Here is a 27,186-nt window from a genome sequence, read left to right on the forward strand (position 1 = left end):
GGTACGGTAACAATAATGAAATGAGAAAAAACCGGCCAAGTTTGATTACCCGAATTCAAAGATTTTTACCTTAATGCTACTCGAAGCTGCGTCTAATTGGTGATATCCGATTTTTAATATTCGATCCGGATTGTATTTTGCCCGGTATTTGACGTGGTACGCAAAACCATTCGCAGGCGTTCGCAAACGCGACAATTGCTAAGCGTGCAGTGATGGCGCGAAGGTTGCATTTTCGAAAATCTCACCGATTGTCAGTTGTACAGTAGAACGACGATTATCCGGGGTACTCGGGACCGGACTGATGCCGGCTAATCAATTTCCACGGATAATAGTCCTTTAAATATCAAGGTCATTTATGTATCTAGGTAAAGCTCATATAGTGTTTATATACTATCACGTTGTGTGCCACGCTTATTTTGGCGATGTTTCCTAGCAGGCCACGGCGTTTTTGTTTACAAATGGACTGTCTATCATTTTTGATAGACATGGCCCCCCAGGAAATGTAAATTTCAAACTGTTATTTCTCCGCGGAGATACCACATTTTTACAAAAAACCTTCGGCAAATATGCAGATTAGACTTTCAGGAACCTAATTATATAGTTGGTTTTCGGAAACCCTTAGTAAATTAATTTATAAAAGTATATTTTTGGGATGCCTTTTTTCGAAAAATCTGACGTTTTGTTCATATTGCTATCTCTTGTGAAGCGCCGTTCCATCGTCTGTTGTTCAAGCATATATTTGTCTCACTCGCACCGCAGCCGATCAAACGGCGCGACATAACCGTGCAAATAGACCTGGAGCGATATTTCTCAGTGAGATATCTCTCGTTGCGATGCGATGAAATGCGATGAAAAGTTCATATATAAAAAACAACATCTAAACGTCGTTGCCATAGAAACACATAGAATTATATCATCACAGTAGCCAAAGAAATGTCTCGCCCAGCGATTTTCCTTTGTTTGCTAAATTGAGCTACTTTGCGAAATATCTCACTGAGAAATATCGCTCCAGGTCTATTTGCACGGTAAGAGATAACAATATGAACAAAACGTTAAGATTTTTCGAAAAAAGGCATCCCAAAAATATACTTTTATAAATTGATGGACTGAAGATTTGCGAAAACCAACTATGTAATTAGTTTCATAAAAGTCTTATCTTAATATTTGCCGAAGGTTGTAAGTAGAAAAGTGCAGCCACCGCGGAAAAATAACAGTTTGAAAATGACGATTACTGTCTATCAAAAATGATAGACATGGCCCCCCAGGAAACTTCACTGTCTATCAAAAATGATAGACATGGCACACAACGTGTTAAGAGGATGCTATCTTCCAAATGTTCTTGCAGAAAGGTGCTGGTAAGTGTATTTTGCAGGAATAAACCGTGTTTTATGAGATATTCTACAATATAATTTCTGCGAAATTTAACGTGAAATTACACGACAATTTCCAAATTTGACAGTTTTGACGTCCACCCGTGTAGCAATATCAACATACCTTCTCGTTCTGTCTTATGAACAATCAAACCTGCCAAAGCGAGAAAGCGTATTGGTTTGGCTGGTCGGGCATCGTCGGTTGTTCAAGCATATATTTGTCTCACTCGCACAGCAGACGATCAAACGGCGCGACATAAGAGATAGCAGAATGAACAAAACGCAAAATTTTTCGAAAAAAGGCATCCCAAAAATATACTTTTATAAATTGATGGACTGAAGATTTGCGGAAACCAACTATGTAATTAGTTTCATAAAAGTCTTATCTTAATATTTGCCGAAGGTTGTAAGTAGAAAAGCGCACCCACCGCGGAAAAATAACAGTTTGAAAATGAAAACTACTGTCTGACAAAAATGATAGACATGGCCCCCCAGGAAACTTCACTGTCTATCAAAAATGATAGACATGGCACACAACGTGTTAAACAAAGTACCTGTTGTGTTGTACTAGATCAAACATAATTATTAGCATAGAAAGATTGCAAGGATTCCAAACGAAAAGGCTACATTTTCTGTCCATTTCAAATATGCTGCAAATCGTTTATACAGAATACTTTATTTATGAATAATTTTATATAACTAGGGATCGTGATGCTACAAATACGTACACAGCTATTTTATGTATTGCTTTATGGAAGATGAAGAAGTTAACATGTTTACGAAACCAGCATTCTGCATTTAATTTTTACCCGTTATTTTCGAACAATTTGAACAAACCTGTCAAATGTCACGGTTGTCATCCACTGAACTGAAAGCGCGGGGTAGCGAATTTAAATGCCCAAGAAGACGTTTCCTGTAACGTACTTTTTCTATGTTCGTTCCTAGCTGTGTGCGTCGCATCGCTATCGTTCGCTTGGTGCCGGGTTTCGTGATTAAACAAACGAATCACTCGTGATTAGAAAGAAACATCAGCCCAAAGTAGCCAGTGTGGTTGGCATTGCAGTTCAGATCGAGGATTTTTATCAAGTTTATATAAAAGAAACACACTAAAAGGATATACAAAACATAATGGAGTCATCAACATCCATGGACGATGATGCATTGTAAGTCGATGCGGTGTGCGCCATATTATTTTTCCACCATCCGTGTCCACATTCACTGTTGTTTCGGGTTTTTATTTGCAGCCATAAGATACATTTGCAGATGCAGACGATCTGTACGGCCGGCTTCAAACGTATGTATGAGCTGTGGAGTGAAATGTTCGACAGAAACACTTGCTTGGATTACATCGAACGGCTACCGGAACATATGACATCATTTTTCGAGGAAGTGTATGAAGAAAGCTTCCAGCGAAAGCTGCGCTTTGTTACGGAAATAGCACAGTTAAAGCAGGAATCCCAAAATTTGCAGCGTCTGCTTGGTGAGCAGCATCCTTGTTTGCCTGCCGGTTCTGAAGCAAAGCCACTGCTACAGCAACATGCAGCACTAGATGCGAGTCTTGAGCAGATGAGACGGAAGCTTAACGAACGGCATGAAATTATCAATGAGTATTTGCTCGAGATGGAAACGTTGTGTGAAGGTAGCGATTTAAGTTGTTGTGAATAGGCTATGCATAGACATTACATTTTTGTTTTATTTGTTGTCACAGAACTCACCGAAGAACCACAAACGCTGTCGAAGGATCCACTGCCAACGGCACACGAGTTAACCGAGTTCCGCTCGTATCTCGATCATCTAATGGCAGAGAAGTTGCGGCGTTTGGACGAGATTACAGATCTGCGGCGTGAAACGAAAAAACTCATGAGCTGTCTGGAAACGATTTCGTTGTCCGATGAGCATCAAAGGTTGCTGAATGCACGGAAGTTCCCGCCGACACGTGAAAACATGCACCGACTGCGTATGCTGCACGAGGAAACGGTAGCGCAGTACGAAAGCCTCAAGCAGCACATCGACGACGTACGGCGTAAGCTGGAACGGTTGTGGCGTTGTCTCGAAACCGATCCGGCCGTGGTGAAAAAGTTCGAAAAGCTAACCTCGTACACGCAGACCACCTTCGACAAGCTGTTCGCCGAGCACGATCGGTGTGAAACGTTGCGGCGCGAAAATATAAAAACATTCATTGAGCGTACCCGGTATGAAATCACCGAATGGTGGGAACGCTGCATGAAATCGATCGACGAGCGAGCCCGTTTCAGTACGTTCTACATGGAAGAATTCAACGAAGACACGCTGAAGATTCACGAGCTCGAGCTAGAAAATTTGAAGACGTTCTACAATGAGAATGAAGCGATCTTCCAGATGGTGCACCAGCGTCAAGAAATGTGGGACCGAATGTTGGCGCTCGAGAACAAATCGAACGATCCGACACGGTACAACAATCGCGGAGGAAAGCTGCTAGAGGAGGAAAAGGAACGGCGGCGGATCAGTTGCCAGCTGCCAAAGATCGAAGCGAAGCTGCTGGAAACATGTAAGCAGTACGAGGAAGAGCATGGGCGCCAGTTTACCGTGTACGGCACGAGTGTGCAGGAGGTGATCGAACAGCAGTGGAAGCAGCGAGAGGAAAGCAAACATCAAATCTCAAGCGCACGGAAGAAGGCGAACGGTATACTGGGTATGTCATCCGTCGGCCGCACACCAGGACGTGGTGGTGATTCGATGATTAAATCATCGTCCATCATGGGAAGCAATCGATCGCGTCTAATGGCAGGAGGAGGTTCCACCATGAAAGCGCCGATTACACCGCTGTTAGCCAAATCTGCCACAAAGGCGGGTTCTTACCTAAAGCGTAAAATGGCCACACCGACAAACAATACCATGCACGCTAAACGATCGCTTCTGCGCGAGCTGAACAGTCCGGTGCCGCACGGTACATCCGCCATCAATCGAACGGGAACGAAACTTGCAATCGCAAAAACTGCACCGGGTAAAGTGCCAGCTATCAAGGTGTATGACACCAAGACAGGAAACTCAGCTGCCCAGAAGCGGGTAGGTGTTACAATTTGCAGTTTATTGTTCTAGTTGACATAGCTAACGTTTTCTGTTCGATTTCTATTTTAGCGATCGCGTCGAAAATCGCAGGGAAAACGACGCAGCGTATCGATGGCTAAAGTCCCATCGGTGACTGTAACCTCCGAAGATGGAACTATTCTGCAGGAATCGGTGTGTTACGAAAAAATTGAGGTATGTTTATGATGTCCGGAGGGTATCGGTCGACCAACGTGTTGAATGTGTGTGTTTATAAATGTTTATATGTGTAAATAGTTTGTGGTGGTGGAAATAAATTAGACAATCGAACCCTTCATGACACAAACGAAACGAAGCATTCGTCGCACTAAGCAATTTATCTTAACAAATCCGATCTTTCGTTGAGAGCATAAATGTCCTTGGCAGTAGTAGCGCACGTAGTTGACCAATTACAAATATAACTAATGTTTGTGATGGTACCGAATTTGATCTTTGTTTTCACTTGCATTTTAGAACTTCTTCGAAAACAACGTTCCCAACCGGTCGTCTGTCGTTCCCGAGAAGTATCAATCGCGGCGCATTACTCGATTGCAACAACAGCGAATTGTGGAACAGATGAAACTGCCACCAGCATCAGACACCGAAGGGGAAGAAAACGTTGAACCAACAACTCCGGCACCTCCAGTGGATGTTCCCGTCAGCTTTTCGCATTCACCCGTTGCCTGCTCCACAATGCCGCTGCGATCGCCGGGCATCGGCACTAACCATTCGATGTCGATCGTAAACAGCACACGCGGTGGTACAAGACGGCTAAAGCCAGCCGCTAAAAATTGTCCCATCATATTTTAACCCCCGTTTAACCGTCCTCTGGCGCGCACGCCTTGTTGCATATTTGTGTAATTTACAGTTAAAACATGCAGAAAATTTGTAATGCGAGAAGATTGTAATCATCACGTAAGTACGTACGCTTAACAACATTGGCTTAGGTCTAATCTCATGCTTAATGTTGCATTAAACGATCGAGAGAGAGAGATGTTAACATTTTAACGAACGAATAGTAGAATAATTTAATGTAGAAACCCTACAAAATAAGGGCACTTGTGTATGTGTTCCACTGGAACTGATTCGATGCAGTACCACAACGGATCACGTTTCCCCTCGGTTTTGCGATTAATTCTTGTTCAGCTGTCCCGTAGAGCTGCACAGAAGTGTGATCTCTTCCGAACGCACAGCGGTTAACAATATTATGTACAAAGGATTATTTTTATTATTTGTTTATTTCAACCACACCATTTAAATTCTAATGTGTTTTTTTAATACACACAACTCTTGCGTTGGAAAACAAATGGTCGCGGGTATTGCTCTCTTTCTGATTTTCCCTCCTAAACGCACCTGACGTGCATTGATATTGATAAGAGAATAATTTTAAGCTGATCGAAACTTTGCTTAACTATCGGTACAAAATCACTTTAATCTACTGTTAACGAATAAAAGAATTATAATCAACTAACCGAAATTAACTAGCTCTCTTTTATATTCGATATTTCGTCACTACACGATTGCCCAAAACTTGCAGCACGTGTCTGAAAGAAGTGGTCCCTAGCGACAAAAATGACCACAAATTCATCCAAACTCCATACAAAAAAAAAGCCGACCCTCTAAAAATGACTGCGCTGTCCCATAAATTCACGATAAGAGCGCAAATCTCTCGAATGAACACGAAAATGTTCATCGTCTGCTCGGCCGGTCATTTGCTCCTACTCTTGCTTCCTCTTGCTTGGCTGCTCGTACCCAAAAGCGTCCGTCGTCACGAGTACGATTAATTTTGCACCCATAAAATGAAAGCAATGATTTTATATCCATTTTACAATCTTCGCCAAAGAGAAATGTATTAATTTATATAGGAGCAAATACTAACGAAAAAATAATGTGAAATTTGTGGAAAAAGAATCCAAAACCGTGAATCTTTGACAGTTAACGTTAATTTCAAATGTTTGCCCCAGCGAAGGTAAACAAATTTGTCGAATTTTGGAACTTTTGCTCATAAATGTAAGCCTATGCATAGTTTAGTTTGATGGAAAATATTATTTTAATAAATATCGCTAAATTTTTCTGTAAATATTGCAATACCTATCTTTTTCTTGCTGAAAGTAAAATTCGAAACGTTTCCCTTCAAAACAATGACATTTAGATGTCTACGATGATGACCGCAATGGAGACCGCCGTGACCTTGTTGTTGTTGTTCGCTATGCTCATCTTCCGCTCCTTTCCCTGCACTCAAACAATCCATCCATAATCAAGTTTATCGCTGTGAAAAGATGATTCCGAATCGGCGGCACGGAAAATAGTTCTTTCTTCACAGAAAACTCGGTAATCGTATAGCAAAAGTTCCACTGTGGTTCGTGTGCGCCCATAAATAACGTACCGAAGAAAGTGCCAAGTGGAACAGGGGAACCCCATCACCGGTTCTGGATTTTTATCCCGTATTGTAAGGACGGAAATTTGCTTGCACGATTGGTTTGGTTTTACCCGTCAATGTGTGTTCACCCCTCCGCACAGTGTTGGAAAAAAAAAACACAACAACAAAAACGATAGAACCTATCCGTATAGAAAGCGATTATTTTGCGGCTAAGTAAGGTGAATATAATAAAGATAAAATATAATTTTAGTGCAACCTTTACGTCCGGTTGAGGGCAGAGAAGGGTTCTCGTTTGCAAGTACGGAATGGGAAAAGCGCTAATGCAATCTTTTCCGTAACCGTCCCCCACTATCATTGTGTGCGTGTGGTAGAGTACACAATCGTCCGCAGAGTCAATTTACTGGCCTTCCTGCTTTTCGCTGATTGATTGTTGCGGATCGAATGTTATTGCTTCATGCAGCCCGCTCAAGCCATTTGCAATCAGAAGAAACGATGCGACTACTTCAGTAAGAAGTGAAAAAGGGTGCTTGGAGAGAATAATCGTGCTTTAATTGTGTGGTGCATATGTGAAGAGTAAGGCTATTTTGCTTCCGTGTTTAGCACACTCGTGTGTGCGTTGTGTCGATTGTCTTCTATCAGCATAAAACTGTTGTTACTGTGGAAATTTGCCTTTTTCGATGCAACGAACGACGTTCACGTGCAGGTAGGTGAGTTTTCCAACATTTGGAAAAGGGTGAAGGGAAAAAAGAAAGGGTGATTATTTCACCATTCGCCATAATCATTCCACTTTCTTCGCTCAAGATCAAAGTGCGCTTGTGTTCCGGGTTTTGCGGAGAAATTGTATGTGTGCGTGCCTGCGTGCGTGATGGAGTAAGAAAGAGAAAACACCATGCGGTGCTTACGTGCAAGCAGGATGAAGCAATATTGTGACAGATTATTCTTGTTGTTATGCACTGACTGTTGATAAAAGGCAGAGCAAGGATAGGAACAGGAGTGAAGGCGAGGTTAGATCGTTTGACAGTTGTACGTATAGGAGCGAAAGAGATGCGAGATGTTTTTTCGGAAAAGTGACAGAATCTCCTCTAGAACACGCACAGAGGATTTGTTTGCGGTTCCGTTGTAGAAAGTGTGTTGTTTTCCACCAAGAAAGAAAGGAAAAATGATTATTTCTCGAGTTTTGGACACGAGTAAGGAAAGATGTTGCTCGACGCTTGTGATTTAATCAGCAACACGATGCACACATGTGCCAATGAATCGGCGAATCGTTTTTTTGTTAATAAAATGGGTAAGATAATTACGATGAATTTTCCCTAAATGTCGCAAAATATTCAACTGAAATTACACTCTAATGAAATGCTTTTAATGCTTTTAGTACGATCCGTTATCCCGGTGTTGGAAATGTAAATTTTTGGAAAAGGTCAGGTTTTCCCCCCATCCGCCACAAATGGGAAGAACTGTCAAAACGCGAAGGAAAAGTCATCGGAGTTTTCCAAACAAGAAGGATTACAACCACACAAACACTCGAACAAGGACCAAACATTCCAATTTTGCGAGAGTAAAAGCCTTCACTCGTCGAGAAAAGTGTAGCATTCCGAGCAAAACATTAATGTTTAACAGATAACAGAGTGAAAAAGAGAGAGAGAACAAGAGATGTAGTGTAACAGCAAAAGAGCAGGATTTACCTAAAATGTATGCTACTCAGAGCATAAAACGGCTATCGCCTGATCGCCTTTTTTTTTGCTTTTGGCAAAGATTCATACGAAACTGTCCTGACTGTGACAGTCTGTCCCGAAGCGAGAGTGAAAAATTTGTTGTGTTGTGTAAGTTCCCTGTTGCCCCTTGTGGTGCGTTTTGAGGCCAATAAGCCGTACCTTCGTTGAAGAGCTGAATTTTTCAAGTTTTCAGTTCAGTTTTGTACATTCTACAGCGAGGAAAAGTTTTAGTGACTAACGAATGTAATGACGGTGTGCAGAAGTACAAGGAAGAATTCGAATCTCTAGTACGGAATGGAAGAATTGTAAACAAAAGGTAGATTCAATGGAAGGTGCTGTATATTGTTAGGTTCATCGCAAAATAAGTACGATAAGGTAACATGCAAGCACAACCAAATGCGTAGTATTTCTACTAGTAAAGCGGGAGAGCGAAAGCTATAAATTGGTATCACTTCCACATTAACCACTCTGTAGTCAGCAGTGTCAGGTTTTTTTCATATCTGTAATCTCCTCTTCAGTTTAACACAACCGCTGTCGATATTCTTTGTTGTCTACGTCGCAAGAGCCAATAATGTATTGCGTAAATGTGACCATACTGAACGTTAATCTGCTTATAGAAGCACATACTGATGTGCTTCAAAAGCCGCAGGTCCAGTTTTATGTCTCGTAGAAAATGCTGCAAAAATCTTTTATTATATTGCCGTACAACAAACAAACCTAGATTGAAGTAGGTCGGCTGCTAGAAGTAAAGTTCTCCTACTAAGATCGCTCACTATAGCTCTATTTTCGAATCGCCATTTCGCTCTCCCATTCTCACGCGCTAGATAGGTACTTTCTATTTCCACCAAGTCATCCAGTTAAGTATATATGCTTCCCCCAATGGCATCAGAAATATCGTTACGAAAATTACGTTAATTTCCCTGCCCGTTGAGGGTGACCCTTTTGCGGTGAGTTTCTTGTAAAACTCGTCTACGATTACGCACTTGCTACAGCTGACCGAAGGACTTGTATTGATTGACAGTTTTTCTTCGTCCTTCATCAACGATATCGAAAGCACACACAAATGGTGTTAGGAAAAGGGGCACTGTAAAACAAAAGAACAAAACTCTCCCCATCCACAGTATTTCATAACTTTTTATTTTTATACTTTTAGACCACTACTCACCAGTCGTATATTCTGTGTGTTGCGTATGCCGTAGTACCATTTTGCCAGAGATCAGTGAGATGAGTGGAAAGGTGTGACGGTCAACAGCATCATTGGCACTAACAGCAACAGAGTGTTTTGTTGCGAGTAAGGCAGCAAGAAGTTGAATCACCGTTGCTGCATACAGAGGGTGTTGTTTTGTTCCGAATGCTGGAACGTGTGCGAAGTTCTATGGTTCCGGTGCGAAAAACAGTCCCGCTGTGATTAAGCTAATTTACCTCCTTGAAAATCGTGAAACCTGTGAGCAAGCGACCCCGCGCGTGAGATGAGCGGTAACGTTCTTGGAATGGTCGATCGCATTACATAAAAAGCACTCAGGTTGCTGGTTCACGCGTTTTCACGCGTTGTGAGAAGGGAAAATCTGCCCATCCACCCACCCATCGGTCGCGTTATCTCAGCACGAAGTAGTAGTGCGCGAAGTGAGAACGGTGAAGTGAGTAGTGAGCGGTTACTTCGACTGTTGTGTTGAAAAGTGTTGTTGCGTATCCGTTGTTGTTTTGCTGCATGATGTGTGTATGAAGTGTCTGGTGAAGAAGTAAAGGCGTAAAGTAGTGTTTGTTATTAGGAGGTTAAGTAAAAAAAAAGGAAAAAGAAAGAAAATTTAACTCTTTTACTTATTTTCCTTTAAAAAAAAAAATAGTTCCACCTGGGGAACACCTTGAACGTAATCTTGTGAAGCTTTATAAAACGTAAAAAAAATTCTAGATACGAGTGTGCAAGGAAAAAGGTTCCCCAAGGGAAGGAAATCGGCGGCCCTCAAAATATTACGCCTTTTTGGGGGGGGTGGGTTGTTATCGTTGTGCGGGACAGAGAAAGGTAATCGAAGCCTCACCATTTCCGGACAACATCCGGAACCAGTGTGAACGTGCGTCATCGTCACCTCGTCACGTTTTGTTGTCGTTGCTACCGCGGTCAGCCCGGGAAAAGCCGTCAAACTGGAGCGACTTCCAGAATATCTGCGCGACACGGTGGACTGGTTTATGGGGTAAGTTTGCGTTTTCATTTTGAATAATTTCCATTACGCGATAGCAATACGCGTTCTTCGGCAGGTACAACTATTTTTAACCGCAGACTTGTAGAAAAATCGATCGAAACCATACGACAAATATGTGTTTACCGTAGAGACAGCTGTTTGAAAGGGAATGGGACATATTTTGAACAGTTGAGTTGGTACATAATTGACCCTTTTTCCCGTGGAATAATGGGTTACTTCCTGTCCGATGTGGAAAGTATCAATTTTCTCTATTTTTTTTTGTGGAAAATATCTAGAACGAAATGTTCAAATTGAGGTATAATTAAGTCTAACATATTTCCCAAACATAACGCTGGTAAATATAACCGTTTATTAAATTTTCTTTTCATATCGATCGCTAACCTAGTAGTATGAGGAAACAATACTTGAAATCGACGGTCAGATTTGAGGTGTACCGTAGGAAATATCTTTTATAAATTAATACATAAAAGAGGATTCTTCAGGCAAATGAAAAGATAGGTATTTGCTTGAGTCCATTCTTTTCTTACATGTCAAGAGCATTTCGAACGAAGGACACATTCATCTCTGCGGTGCACACGGAAGTGTAGCGTCTCTTCTATCTATTCTTTCGCTATCTTTACTCCACTCTTGACCCTTGGGGTGTTTGGGGAAGAGTACAGGAAGCCACCCGTCGTTTGCCCACTTGTTGGGAGTATTGGCTCCGCCGAATGTACACCTCAGCAACTAAACGGTTTGCTGGTTTTGAAGGAGTTTTTCTTCAGCCGTGTTCCATTTTGAAAGGACCGATAGTGTAAATATGATCATCCGGAGCGCATTTCTTTCATCGCTTTTTTGCACAAAGGTATCGATTTTCTAATATCATCCATACTCTGAGGCAAACTGGGGAGTGATGTCATATGCAGAATAGGATGTACGACCCAAGTGGCTTCATGTCGATGGAAATTTTTGCTTGTTTTATTTTTTTCGCTATAGATCTGTTGGGGCGTTGTACAATTTCATGTGAAAACAGTCATTAATATCTTCAGTGTAGAAAATACATTCGTATCAAGGATCGCCGCTCCGAAGATTTTTGAATATCCAAAGGATATTTGTTTAGCACGATTAAAAAAAATTAACTAAAAAAATTTTTATCAAAAATATAGTATAAATATCTCAATTGCCTGACAAATATTTGTATTTCTGAACGATTTTGAAATAAAAAGGGGAGATCTTCGCGATCCGCTACATATCATGAGTGAATATTCTGCATTTAATAAAACATTACAGATTCATGCATTTTAACAGAATCTTTAAAGATTGATATGTTTTTTTTGGGAAATTAATTAATATTTAGAGTTTGATCAATTTTGGTCCTTAAAATCCTTAAAGATCCTGGCTAAACCAATTCTTGCTTTTCATGATTTGATTTTTCCCCATGAGCTTTATACTCAATTCCTCTAGTGTAGAGGAACAATTTGGATGGGAATTTGTAGCGGTCTTGATGCATAAACTACCAAACCATCTCAATGGACTAACAAGCATTTATGCAATGGATCGATGTAAAGTAAATTATTTGATGCATAATTTTCATCTCATACGGGCACCTGGGGTAACATGCAAACGTAAAGTTGTCCATTCAATGAAGACAAACAAGACTTTTCAAGAAAAGACAAAAATGAGATACTACAACTAAAAAATCACATAACACGAACAGAAATATACAGAAAATGGAGAAATTGTTGGAAATTGTGAAAAAAGTAGTCAGACAAGATTCCAACGATCGGTCACAAAATGAAAAGAAGACAGGAAAATAAATTAAAAAAAAAACATAAAAGCTATAAGAATCTTCTTCTTTTTGGCTTTTTAACGACCTTACAGGTCACGCCGGCCATTTCTGGCTTACAAGACTTATTGTACCACGTAGCCGGATAGTCAGTCCATGCTCCGGGGAGACGGTCCAGATGGGATTTGAACCCGATCCTGCCGTGTGGACCGGAGCCGTTTATCGCATGCACCACCGGGCCGCCCCCGCGCTATAAGAATACCCGTTGGATAACGCTCCCTTTACAAAAGAAGAAAAGTGATTTTTTTTTACAAAATTATGTTACAAAAAGTTATCTTAGTTAGAAACATCCGAGACTTATGTTTTCCAATACGAAATAATTTAACTTTTCTAAGTAGAAAAAAACTTCATGTACGTGTATGTGGTCAAGAAGTGTGTTTACTCCTTCACATTAGTATTAGTTTTTCTCAGTTTTCCCCACACTCCTACCCCCCACACAAAATTGTTCATATTGAACACCCCTTTCCGCTTTGTAGTGGGTTGGGGGGGGGAGGTGGGGGGGGGGAGAGAAACCTTTTTTTCCGGGGTACCACAAACCAGCAAGCTGGAATTCAAAATGGAGAAAGGAAAACCCCGCGTACCGAGGAAAAACGTGTATAAGCCCCCTTTTACGGTAGGCGCTGTGGCGCAGCCATAAGGCAAAAATTGGATTTTCGCTCACTTTGTACGCCACAAGTCAACAAGGAAACAAGGTCCAGGGAAATCCAATAGAAAACGAACAGAAGCAAAGTATCATTTCCATGGCAAAAAAAATCTCTTCATTTGCATACATGAGCTATGTAGAAGTGTGGGTGTGAGGAAGGGTGGGAGGAAGGTAGGGGGTGGTTTTGCTTGTTTTTTTTTGCATTTTAATTGATGAATTCGCCAAACATAAGATGATATTCCGTGCACCGTGATCTATTACGACGATCAATCAATGGTTGCTCTCTAACCCGCTTGTATCGTTCAATCACGTTTCGAATGCGCGTGTCAAATTAAATGTACGATGAATCATCGGTTGCCGATATCTTCTCTTATCGCGCTGCATCACACCTGGCTATTGCACCTTTGCTGTACTGCTCAATCGATCGCCGATTTGAACGCATATGGTGTGTCAAGGAGTTTGTAGCTGTACTTCACATTATTTGGCATTGTTTGTTACGGTGCACAACGCAACGAAATCTTTCGAACGTATGCCCACCACCCCCCGCAAGAAGTCGTACAATGGTGGTGTTGTTTTGTTTGCCAATTTTCCTTTACCCGCTGCTGGAAAAATGTTGTGAAGTGGTAGAGAAGGTTTAGTTTTTTCTTTTCCTTTTCTTCCGCTGTTCTGTTTCCATATCCTGAAACGTGAGCACTCCGTATCTAATTAGGTGGGGTTTTTTTGGGTGAGGAAAATTTGCCCACACAAATGTTGTATGAAGTGAAACAGCGAGTTTTTTGTTGTTGGTTGTTGGTGTGTGATAATCGCAAAAAAAATACTAAAAACGGTATAGAGAAAGAAACTCACACATGCAGGCGAAACAATTCCGAAAACGTGATGGAAACTCATATGATGATAAGTAGCAGAAGAAAAACAGGAAAATGGTTGAATGGATCATGTGGATGGGGCGGGGAGGTAAACCTCAGAAGTGTATGTAAATTAGTCTACATTGACAGCGGTGCATGATGGATCATGGATGTGTTGGAAAGGTTAGGAACAGACGCAAAGCTTCAGCAGTGAAATATGGCGCCGTGTGGGAAAATTCGATCGATGCTAAAAGTATCAAAAATCAGCAGAAAACGTGCATCCAACGTGAACAAGAGCAAGAGAACGAGTTGTTGTTGAGATACAATAAAATTTCAATTATTTTCTTAATATTTTAATGATTCAACATTTTTACTTACTAGATTTTATTGTAATATTTTTTTTTTAATTTAATTATAAAATATTTAAAAACGGCTTACTTCTTCCAATTGGTACCACACTGTACACACTTGGAGTTTTCTTACGGGTCACCAACACCTGCATGTACCGCTCTTGCCAAAATGATGTGCGCGATGCGCGTGTGTGGTGGTGTGTGGTGTTCGCGAGTTGCGTACGATCAGCTTGCCACTAGTTCCGCCTCCATGGCTTCTACACGCTGAGAAACGGGGCGGTTGCGCTGTATGTGAGAGACACCACGAGCAGCACCACACGCGGACTGTTTTGCTTGGATGCCCCTCGCGCCAGTGTGTGGAACGATGGAAATGGCACACATTTTCCCTCCGGCCGATTGGTGGCAAACACCCCCCTCCCGGCGGGGGGGGGGGGGGGGTGGTAACCGGGTGCGCAAGGCTTGATCGAGAGCCCAAAACGCAACCATATCTTATTGTGTTGCGCGGTTCACGTTGTTCGGCGCTGTTTCGTATCATAGCCTGCGTGTTGGGAGTGTTTTGGGGAGAGGGGTTGGGAGATAGGAAGCTTTCGCGTGTGCCTCGACCATCGGCAATCGATGCAGGCCAGGTCTCTGTGTTGGTTTGGATAGCAGCGAAACGAACGGGCAGCAGCAGAAGCGCCCGCCTTTTTGTGCGAGCCTGTCGTCGTTGTTGGGCGGGCGTGTTGGAGAGTTCGTGACCGTAGTTCGTGCGAATGGTGGGCAAAATTGAGAAATTTTCCTGACCTAGCTATATCCGGGTACCCGATCTAGTGAGCTTTGTGTGGAATATCCATGAGGAGTCGTCGATCTTGTTGGAGAGTCTGTGATACCCTTGAAGATCACCTTATATCTGAAGCATCTTCATTAGTGCATTAGTGGGTGATAAGATCTGCAATCGATTTAGTACATCTCGAACGCATCCTAAACAACCGAAAGATCCAAAGTTTAGACGTAGTATCGGTAGTGTATTTTAGTGGGCAACTTTCAGAGCGGTTCCTCCATTGATGAAGACTCACCATTTTGCTTATCTCGCTCCAAACTGTGTGCTAGTGGTTGTGTGCACTAGGTGATAATAGCTGCCTCAAACTTTTCCTTCCACCACGACGCATAACAATCCCCTGTTTTTCACTGTTTTATCTGTACAGCGCAACCTTCAGCACCGTACCTCGCGGTCCTGCAAACACCGCTTGACATAGTTTCGTAGAAACCTCCCAAATGCATACACCGCGCAGTAGATGTACCAAACCGTATCGCGCATACAGGTGTTTTGTACAGGCGTTGTTTGCCTGCGGTGAGTCTACTCAAATAGTGTCATCGGGTGTCGCTGCCCTAGTCCGTTGTGAACCGTCCTCCAGGGTGTCCTACGGAGCGTGCTGTGTGATGTAGATCGTCCCAGTGCGTGATAAAGAATACGTGTCAAGAAATAGGTTCTTTGTTCATCCGTTTGTTCTACAGGCTTGGAGATCTTGACGAGAGGCGTCGCAAGGAAGTGTTGTTCTCGGGAGTTCCACCTCTGTAGATGTGTTACTGCGATACTGATCGATGAAGTGCACTGTGTGACATCTATACAAATCGCACAATTTACAGTGTCTAGGTTGGAGAGTTACTTCTTTTTTTTGCGATCCCACTTTCACACTGTCAGTTAGTAATCATCCATCGTACCCAATTTCTGTGCCAGAAAGAAGCTGTGAATTTTCCATCCGTGTCAAGCGCGGAAACACATAAATAATCATGTGAAATTTATCACCCGCACCATTACAATAGGGCAGCGAAGGTGTGGTGTGTTGTACGAGGGTGGCGTACCAGTCCATCGATGTGGGTTTACAGCTGTGTGCGTATGTTTGGTATTGCCCATCTTTTAGTAGATCGTGATGAATGAGGTGTTGCTTAAATTTCTCAATTTTCCAGCCTGTTTGTTGTGCTGTGTGTAAGAGAAATGAAGTGCGGCTCTGTTTGCCATCAGCTGAAGCCGCTTGCCTAGTACCGAGGGTGTTAAGTGAATGACGTCTCGCAATAATGATCGACGTGGACTGGTTTATCTGTCAATTTGGTCAAGATTTGAACTAATATCGCAAAAACAAACGACAACAATTAAGTCGAAAACACAGTTAGTTGCGAGTCGAAAAAGTGTCCCCAAAAGTGTTGGTTTACGCGAGCGGTCGTCTGACGACTATGAACGGTGGTAGTGGAGGTGGTGGTTTAAGTAGTAGCCGCTTTACGAAAATGTGGACCACGGCCGTCCTGAACGCCATTACTAGCCGGGCAACATCGGCGTCGAAGAATCTCTCGGTGCGCTACTCGTCCATCCCTAGTAACGATGGGTCGTCCGGTGGTCCATCAGCGTCCGCCAGTAATCTCAGCAAGATAATGGGCGGTTCCGGTATCATACTGCCGCTGGATGTCGAGGAAACGGTTACATGTTTCTGCAGGTTAGTTTTCACCAAAATACCGAGCACCGCAACCTATCTCATATCTCTTGGTATGAGCAAGAAGTTTGGAGCATATTAATATATTCTCCAATATTTTATGGGTATCTCCTCATCTTCCATATCTTCATATCTTCTTGTCTCGATGGCTGTGTTCTTGGTGTCCAAGAAAAGTTTCTTAATTTCTCGCATTTTTATTGCGCGGTATCGTACGCTGTTTTTTTTACCGTCCTTCTTAACCCCCCGAAAACGATTCGTTCCGGGAAGTATTTTCCTCGCAATTATCATCATCATCTTCATGGTTGATTACATTCATCTCTGGGTATATCGGTCCCAATATTGCTCCTGGTTTTTTGCCTGATTTCAAGCAGCAGATAAATTAAACAACAGTTGAAAGCAATTGCAAGTAAGTTAATTTTCCATTCCCCTGTAACCTTCTTTTTTGGGAGATTGGAAAAACTTCGGAAAAGCAGTGTTTTGGTACAATTATCGAGCAAAGCAATTAAGAAGTAAAACCTTTCCATACTTCTGGGAGAGAAATAGCTGCAAGCTGGATGAACTTTTGATTGGAATTTGAATTTGTTCCTTTTTGGACGATAATTATTAACAAAGAATACGTTGGAAGAACAACTTAAGGTTACACAGGCTAGGATTTTATTGGAGATCAAACATTCGCAGTGCTTTTACATTCTCCTTCTAAACGTGCTCTCTTGCGTTTATGTAAAAGATCAATTAGCTTGTTGAGTGAGTGATAGCCGCGTGTCTTTAGCACATACAACACGCCATATTACGCACCTTTCTGACCCACAATCTGCCCTGTTAACAACCTCATCTATCGAAACAAAAATAATTTCTGCCAATCCTCTCACCACGACACCTGATGGATGATCGCGTTTCGGCTATTCGAAGCACTCCGTTGTATGCACTGGTGTTTTAATATGTTTGTGGTTTATATTGAACCGTGCACAACTGTTCGCAACATTATTTTTCGTACACGCATCACGCATACGAAGATATTTACGCTCCAGTCAAAAGAGAAGCCACACGGGAGGTGCAAAGGAGGTTTTTTGTTGGGTCTATTTCTACCCTAACCTTTGGGGACCTTGTCGCCCGGAAGTGGACAACAGGAAGCGAAATGAAATTAGTCAACGTCACGGTATACCTTTTTTTGCGCATTTTGTGTGGTTGTGGGTGTATACAATGGTGTAAAGGGCGACAACCAACAGTTTGGCTACAGTGTGTGTTCCTCGTCACGCGTGTCCACGTGCCATTTTGGTGCCAACATCCCGGTGAATTATTTGCGCTTGGTTTTCGCGGTTGACCACATCCGGGCTAAGTGGGCTGTGTGTGTGTGTGTGGGTTGATAATGAAATTCGATTAGGCTGGGGGAAGAAAGGTATTGGGTGATATTGTGGTTTGATTTTTTTCTCTCTTCCGTACAATATGTGTCCTGTGGTTAAGCGAGTTAGGTGGCGAAAATTCTTCAAGGAAATGGACAACAAAATGTCTTAACTGAAACTCTAGTGAAACGAAGGTATTGGGGAAAGAATGCTTTTTTTAAACTCTTTAATAAAGAGAATTATATTACGTTTGTTAGTGAGATTCGATCCCACAACCGTTGATGTCCTAAAACGTTACCTAACACATTCAGCCATATTTAACGCCTAATCAATGATCGATTTTTCGCACACTTAAAGCCTTCAAAGCGTTCGCTTTGTGTCACAATACAAAGCAGAACCAAGGCTTGTAGTTAATATATTGTGACACATGTAACACTCGTGCTTTGTCGAAATCACTTATTGGCTTAAACATGGTGCTTCCATACACCTCGACGATAATTGTTGATAATTGACAGGTAAAAAAATTGATCTTTTTTCTCAGTGACTTTTTTTACTAAATTTAGTACACCTAAAAATGTTTCAAAAGTTTTGTTTTACCATTTCTTCATGTCTTGCAAACAACTAATTCTGTTTCATTAGTTCCATTAGAACGGCGCTGGCCCGTATATCGTAACAATAAATTCTGTTCGATGTTCGGTTCTTCTTTGTCCCAGCTCGGCAACGTTTGGTAGGTGTGGGCGACCCTTCAAGTGCCCACCACTTGAAGGTCATTTAAGAAAAACACACACACACACTCCCTAGTAGCCAACTTTTATTTCAACACAAGCAAAAAATTGGCCAGTAAGGAAAGGTTTCTTTTCGGCCTTCAATTGACTCATTATCCTTTCGGGGGTGTCCGGTTGTGCAGCGTTTGGTGGATCTTTTTCGCCCCACGTTCCACGTTCGAGTGCTAATGAAAGGTGGAAAAACATTCATAAAAATAAAAATGAGTTGCCCACTTGTTAAGCCCATTAGTATTATTACTTAGCGTTGAAAGGGATTTTTTTTATCAGATACGAGATTTTTTTTTTATTTTATAGAGGCTTTGGGCCTATTGACTGGCATTCGCTTCTCGTATCAGATACGAGATGCTATAGTGAATTGCTCTTTTTTCTGTTTTGGAAAATAATCCTGACCCTGACAAAGGGGTGTAGGGAAAATATAATATACACCATTTCTGGCATGTCAATCATTTTTCACCTTTTTTCACCCTTCAGCGAAGACATACCAAAAAGGTGTGTTTGTGTGATTTGTTATTTTTGCTGCATAAAGTACCGGAAAAGGTAAAAAGGAAACAGAAGCTTAATAATAAAAGCTCATGCTGATATAATATGCGTTGGCGCGATGGCTGCGATAAAACGATTTCAAACGGGGGAAAAAAATCTCCTTTCCAACTAACAGTAACAACAGACCAAATATCAGTATCATAAGAAATGTAGGATAAAAAACCCCACCGTCCATCTTCGCTATTTGTGTAGTGTGTGCCGTTCGTTTGGCAAACTTTGTACAAAAAAGCAACAGCAAAAAAAAATATTTTTCCATATGATGAGGTGAGAAAGTACCGAGAGTTTGGGAAAATCTTAACTTTTGGGGGCGAATGGGCAAACATATGAAACATAAAGCAGTGGAAATCGTGTTTGTGGTGCAAACAGTAGCCAAGTAGCCAGTTGGATGACGATACGCACCATATCCTACCACTTTAAAACACGCGCACAGAATAACAGGAAGTAACGTGTAATAAATCATTTTTAACAATGTTGTTCTGTTACTGTTTTTTTTTCTCTTCCTCTCGTTGGGTTTGCCTCGTCTGATGAATTTTGTGTTCTGTTGTTTAGTCATTTTCGGTAATGCATGGATGTAGATCTAACTGTCGCCAAGTGTTAAGCTCAGTTTGCGTTACCATTATGGCTTCATGATGCTTTCATATATTGTGTTTAATGGTTGTCTTATGGTAATTTAAAAAAAAAATCATTCAATCTGTTTTCTTCCTTTTTTTAAATTTTCAATTATTTTTTTTTACTTTTTTTTTACTGTGTTTGATTGCTGTTTTATGTTAATTAAAAAAATCGTTCAATTTTTTTTCTTCACCTTTTAAAATTTTCATTTTTTTTTGTTTTTTATTGTGTTTAATTGCTATCTGATTTAGGTCTTATTAATTAAAGACAAAAAATCGTTTAATTTCTCTCTTTGTTTTTTTTTAATTTTCAATTTGGTTTACCTAAAACTTAAGTTTTCTTTTTAGTGTAAATTTATTTAATTTATTAGCTTACAAAATATTCATTTAAGTATTTATTATTGCTATTACTTAATAGTTTTGTTGAAATTTATTTATAGGTTACCGGAGTTACTTATATGAAATTTTTATGAAATATTTCAAGCACGAATTGAAACGGAATTGCATTTGGGCGCCTTACCTAGAAGAGTATATTAACTCGTAAGATTAGACGAATGACTCACGGCAAATCACGGCTTTCTCGTGACGGCAAAAACTCTAAAAACTTCACAACCAGTTCTTCGTCAAACTTCTACACAACCTTTTTTTTTTCAATATAATTTTAAATAAAAACTTAACATATTTTTAAGCAAGGCATTTAAACGAATTACGGTGGGTTTTGTATTTTAACTTTAATACTGTTTTTAAAGCTCTTGCATCACTATTCAAGTAGAATGGTTTTCGTTTGATTGTAAACTAGGTCAAGGAGCGTCAATTATGTCATTACACTACGCTTTCCAACGACAAACTTTCGTCTGATGCCTTTTGTCCCACTGATGTAACACACATTCGCCACGTTGCGGTTGAGTTTTGAAAGTTGCTCCTGTCGTTCATTTGCATACCTTGTTGGAAAAACGGGGGGATTTTTTTTTTATTTGCTGCATCCAAAAGAACATTCTCCTTCGAAAGAAAGTGTGATTGCAAGCTGTTGCAGTGATAGAATGATTTTTTTTTGTTTTACTGTTGCATTCTTCAGTGTTGCGAAAATGGCTGATAACACACACAGAGATCCTTTAAATGTTTGGGTGAATAAATTAAACGCCATGCTTCGCATGCATCCGTACCATCCGGACGATAGTTTTAAAAATAGTTTTTCATTTCCATTTGGTCACGAAACCACAATGCCATGTATGTAAATATGTAGTTTCTTAGTAGCTAGCATTTGATGTATATTTTTTAATGCGTTTAAACGTAATTTTAGTATTTTTTCGAATTTTTGCAGGGTTTAAAATGTGCGATAAAATATTTTTAAACTATGCGCTCATTTGTTTAAAACTTTTCCCGTCCCATATGTGTAACAAAAACAAAATAAAAGATAAACTAAACAAAACCAATGGCAAAAAGAGATGATGAGCTTGATTATATGGCGTGTAGGTGTATATTTCCTGCTGGTTTTGTTTTCGGTAAAACGATTTTGCATTAGCAGTGTAAATTGTGCCGACAAAGCGTAATCTTTGAAGGAAATGGAAGAAAATTTCATCAGGATGTGAAAAAAACGTATTTCGGGCACAGATGGAAAGACTTTACAGTATTGTGTGCGCCTAATTGGCAAAAGGTTTTGCTTTTGTTGTCATTTGCTATAAATATTTACATTACGTTCGCTTGGGTCAAGTGCATACAACTGCAAACAACTTCTTCTCTTCTTCACGATCAATCAGTTAGACCGTTTGATGGGATTGAAATCGATGAATGTGGAGTTAATTTTCTGCTAAGCTCTAGCAAATTGCATTGGCATTTTGTCCGTGCAGCTGCAACGACAACCGAAAGGAATAAACATACTAATTCCACCAAAAAAGTGATAGTGTATTGCAAAAAATGACGAGATAAAAGCATTACATTATTGCGTCAGTTAATTCATTCGGCTTTTGATTTTGGTTGCCGACGGAAACGGAATTCGACATCCAGATGTTTGGTTTTGATTAAAGCCAGATGTGTTTTTTTTTGAATGCAAACCATGAACGATCGAAATCGACTTACAGCAGGGTTTCCTCTTTCTGTAATATTTTTTTTAGAATTCCATGTTATAAATTTTACTTTTTTAAAAACTATGTTCATACGGCCTTTCATTCATTACTTATTAAATTGACTGTTTGATTTAGTGAAATTGGTAAATTTTAAAACAGGTACAATTATTAAAAACAAAGAAAATACATCAAATACAACTTTTGCTGTTACGCACAATTGATCTTAGGTCAGCAGCGTGTGTTGTTGGACACGAGCACTTAATTTTCCAGCATGAGCAATTGATTTCAACAGGCCGATATCTGACTGCTTTAAAGGCTCGATAAACTTATCGAGTTTATAACCCTCCGTGCGACAGATTGAGTTGCATTTGCTTTGAACTCAGTTTTGCAAAATTTATATATCCCAAATTAAATCATAATTTAACAAATATAATTTGGGTGTTGTTGCAAAACTTTCGGATTTCTACGGAAATACTTCTAACTGCCTTTTTTTAGTTAAAGCGCGTTCGAAATTTATTGTCCTTTTTCGCGGTTTTGTAACGAGAGGTCCCCTTTTTCTTCTGTGTCCCTCTTTTATATCGTCCGTTAGTAGCGCCCTCTTTCGTCAACCAGTAGTACTGTTGTTACAGCAGGTTGCGTCAAAAGGTTTGACAGGTGTAACGTTTCAAATAAAAGACGCACATGCAAAAAGTTGTGGAGTTATATCGAACTTAATCAAAAAACCCTGTAAAAAGCTATTTGATATCAGTTAAATTTATATTACTGTTTCCAGGAACATTTTTTATTCAATTTATTTTGATTGCAATATGTTTGAAAAATTACTTAAACTAGTCAGTTTTAAAATGCTATCCAACGTCGTTCACACATTTTTTTACACACCCTTTCAACCATTTCAACCGCCATGTGTGAAATTCCAGCCGGCAGGTTTCGTTGTCGCAGTAACCGTTTACGTGCGTACTGGTTGGAAATTAATTTGCAATCATCGTTCGTCATTCTAACGAGCGCAGCAATTGTAACCATTACTGCTAAATGGAAATCGTTTCCGTGTGCTGATATAGCACCCAAAACCAGTGCCTTTTTGTTGGCTTAAAAGCGTGTCCAAAACAAGGCAGTTTACGCAAACGATGCACAACGAATCTTTGCGAACGGTTTTTATGTTGCATCACACATGTCTCTTTTGGTCCATGGAACGACTTAATTAGGTTTGCTTTCAAATGTTTTATTTTTGCACATTTTTAAAAACTCAACCAAAAACAAGAAAGGCAATTACTGTTTTGGTGCACTTTGTAGCCTATGTTTAATGTCTGTCAAAAAGAGTATAGTTTTATTCATAGCATTAAATTTATTATTCATTTGGATAAGTAATTTTTAAACGCCTAATTATCATTCGAAAAGCGACGGAGGAGGTTCCCAAAAAATTCCTCCCATTGGAATGTTTGACGTCGCAATTTTCCATGTCGCAAATGGAGCGCTTCACCATCTCGATCATGCACCACCACCATGGTGGATGCTAAATGGCAACTGCATCGACTAAATGTTTTCGTCCTCGGCGTAAGATTGCTGCTGCTAAAATTAGACTGTATCTGAATACATCTCTTCTTCCGTGGAACGGTCGAATGCGACGGAAACAGGGTAAAACGTCTGGCAAAGTAAAATGAAACACACGAAGAGTAAAATAATCGATATCTGGCGACACTAAAAATAAGACGCATTCACGCAATGTTATTTTAGCAACTGTCTCCAAGATTTCTCCACTTGGGATGTTTTTTTTGTATGGACAATGGTTCACGTTTTCGGCTTTTTTTTGGGAGTTAGTTGAATATTAATTAACGTTAGTATGATGGGATTTATTCATGTTTTATGTTGCTTTGCTGCCTTTGGGTTTATTCTTTTAATAGCAGGCATATCAACATAATGTAATGAAACGTAATTGATAACGTTTGCTTGTGTAGGGAAAATAATAATTTGTGTACTTGTACAGCTTGTGTTTCGACCCAGAAACTTCTCAAGTCAACATCCCCAATCACTGCCGGCTTAGACGTAAATCTTCGTTCCAAACATTCCGGTCAGCGGTACGGCACGTAACGTACTCGTTAAAAAGTCGTAAAAATAAATATCACATCCACTCGATGTCACACGCCTTCCTTTTTTTTTGTGCAACGTCTATTATCTCCAGCCGCGGTAGTTAAATCGACGGATATCTGCCGGTTAAAGGTCCCCACGGGACCGAAACCCCAATATCACATCTGTCATCCGTGTGTGCCTTTGCTTTTTTTTGGTGCTCTTCATTACCACAAATGAGTGGTCATTGGATTTTTGTTTTCTTCCTTCTTCAGATGAGATGAAAATGACACAATATGTTAAGCGCAAAGGATCGCACCAGTTTACTGCCTGGGGACGTAAATTAATTTTAGTTGTGATGTGAAGATCGGTAATTGAAGTGATTGGGATCGAGACTTATTTCTTAGATTTCTATTCGGATAATTAAGTTCTAGAATTTCAACATGAATAACTTTGAAAAACATCACTGACAGTTCACTTAACACTTTCTTATTTACGTCTTTGGGTATTCCCTACCGAACGATTTTTATTTCCCAGCATGCTTGGGTGTGACTAAGACGGAGTCATCACCCAGGCAGGTAACGCAATGTGAAACGTCAAATCGAAAATAAATCTCAATAAATTTCCCGAAACGATTGGTTTGAAAAGCGTACTTGAACCTTTGCCATTAAACGGCACCCGATAGGAGTCTTTTATGCTCCCGAAGGACGCGTGTTCGGAACGCGAACATCGGCAGCAAAAGGTACGTCTATTTCCATTTGCAAACCATCGATTTCCATCCGTCCTCTAACCTCGAAGGGCCGGCAAAAAGGTCACCACACGAGCGCAGCAGCATATGGTGTGCGGTATGGTGGCGTCACTTTGGCGCTACATTTTGGATAGTCGGTTTTGTGTACACGGCATGCTGGCCTTGGTTCGTTAGCCTCTCCTTGCTTCATCTCGTATGTGATTGGTAATGAAATTTATTGAATCTTTTGCCTCGGTGTAATAGTGAAACGATTGGTTTTTGACCATCGCAGACAACATAAATTTGACAATCATCTGCTTTGAATGCTTGTTTGACGTGGTAAAATATGTGGTTGAAATTAGCGGCAATTAATTGAACAATGATTTGGGTATCACGTGTATGAAGAAAAAGGGAAAGAGAGAGAGAGAGTGAGAGAAAGGGAAAGAGAGTTGAGAGACGATTAAAATAATTGTGTTGACCTAACGTGTAGTATATGGGAATTGTAACAGAATCATTTCTTAACAATCGTTTTTTTATGCTTTTACCTCTGGACCGAGGATTGTATTTAAGACGACCAAGGTCTAGACGAGATCTTTATAGAATAGAATATGTGTCTAAGATGTTTTAAACTGTAGTAATAGAAGCAGCAGTCACATCATCTTAATTTAAAGAAACATTTGGATGAAAACATTGTACAAGAAGAAAGGTGGAAATAATTTTTAAAGAGAAGGACAGAGCAAAAGGAAAATGATATTAATACTAGCGCTTAGCAAAATACACAAAACACAAAAACAAAAAGCACTACAACACGATAACATAAAAACAAATGAAAAACCAACAATCTAGAAACACTACTTAAATAGAATGTATCATTATCAAAGGAATTTTATAACAAAATGTACAAATACAAGTGAATAAATGAATAAAAGAAACCAATATAATAATAGATAAAAAGAAACTAACAATCAAACAGACAAACAAACAAAAGTAAGCAATAAAAAAAGCAAAGAAACTATAAAAAACAATTCAAGAAAATGAAACAATAACAAGTAATATGGAGGCCAGCACATAGAAATGTTAAATTAAAACCCAAAAACAAACAAAAAAGAAAAAAAAATGTTAAGAGCTGATAAAAAGACGGTAAATAAAACAAAGCATTACGATTACCTTGCTATGACTTCGGTATTGTAAAATGCTGCACCGAAATTAAGTTAGATCAAGAAGAAAAGAACATTTTTCAGAAACCATTACATCATCTATTTTCCATCGTCTCTACCGCATCATGCGATTGGGGGCCGCGTCAACCAAGATCCATCTTGGCGCTTGGATGGAGCGCCCTGATCTGTTTAGGGTTTCCATCTGCGACGATGATGCCATTGATTGCATAATGCGTTTATTGAGTTTGAAGGCGATGGATGGCGCACATTAATGGGGTGTTATTCCGTTACCGGTTGCCAGCCGGTGGAGTGGAAATTTACTTCCAACGTGGCAGATTTGCTACTTGGTGCTTTAAACATGGTCCCTTCGATGTGAAGAAATTACAGTTGAAATTTAATTTTGCTTCATTGTTTTATGTTTGCCGTTAAAATCAGCAAAATATTCCGCGTACAAGAGTTTTGTCGAAAAATAAGCAAAAACAAAGGTTAGTGGAAAATGTTGTCCGCGACAAGAAGATGTTATTGTTCATCAAAACTTTTGATTGCAAAGAAATTAATTCCACCTAAGCAAAACATCCCGGCCAATAAGGTAGGCCTGGTAAAAAAGGGAAAGAAAAACGCGAACACGACAAGATGGTTAGTGTTGTCCAGCGGAGAAAAACATCGATCTTGTTGAGAGGTGAATTTTCTCGCCCAACATCAACCCAGGATTTATGGAACGCATGAAAGGGACATCTCTTCAAGAGAAGAAGCGTACAAGCGAAGGATGGGTGGATAGGTTGGTGAAGATATGGAAGGTTTTGTACCATCCGTTGTCATTATGGTAACCTTGAAAAATCGATCGCACGTGCTGCGCTGCAGTGAAACAACTAAGGGAACCCGTGCGGCTTGAAAAAAACATTGTGTTACAGTGTTTTACCGAAAAGATTTTTTTTTTACTTTGTACAGTGTAGAACATCTGTAACGCATTGATGTGCGTTATTCCATTTGGGGAACGTTATTTCTTATTTTAACATTTCACACTCATCTTCTCGACAGTAATAATTATTTCTTAAAG

The 27,186-nt window shown here is 40.2% G+C and overlaps 2 protein-coding genes across 11 annotated transcripts in view; both read left to right on the plus strand.

Moving 5' to 3' along the window:
- Nucleotides 1-2,256: 2,256 nt before the first annotated feature.
- On the plus strand, nt 2,257-5,910 carry LOC125769018 (protein regulator of cytokinesis 1-like). The gene is made up of 5 exons (XM_049437395.1): nt 2,257-2,533; nt 2,615-3,009; nt 3,079-4,415; nt 4,488-4,610; nt 4,908-5,910. Exons 1-5 carry the CDS (start codon nt 2,499-2,501, stop codon nt 5,241-5,243), a joined length of 2,226 nt encoding a protein of 741 aa, XP_049293352.1. The 5' UTR covers nt 2,257-2,498; the 3' UTR covers nt 5,244-5,910.
- Nucleotides 5,911-6,657: 747 nt separating this feature from the next.
- LOC125769025 (MOB kinase activator-like 2) overlaps nt 6,658-27,186 on the plus strand; it is a 102,969-nt gene continuing 82,440 nt past the window's right edge. The window contains exons 1-2 of one of the 10 annotated variants that reach the window (XM_049437422.1): nt 6,658-6,764; nt 9,679-10,714. In XM_049437422.1, coding sequence (XP_049293379.1) covers nt 10,710-10,714 — 5 coding nt within the window. In that variant the 5' untranslated portion in view covers nt 6,658-6,764; nt 9,679-10,709. Of the gene's footprint in view, nt 7,521-8,548; nt 8,901-9,345; nt 9,473-9,678; nt 10,715-14,899; nt 15,139-15,308; nt 16,852-27,186 lie in introns of those variants that run through there. The other 9 variants (XM_049437417.1, XM_049437416.1, XM_049437420.1 and 6 more) reach the window with 9 other exon arrangements.

Source organism: Anopheles funestus, chromosome 3RL (assembly GCF_943734845.2).
Source record: "Anopheles funestus chromosome 3RL, idAnoFuneDA-416_04, whole genome shotgun sequence".
NCBI lineage: Eukaryota > Metazoa > Arthropoda > Insecta > Diptera > Culicidae > Anopheles > Anopheles funestus.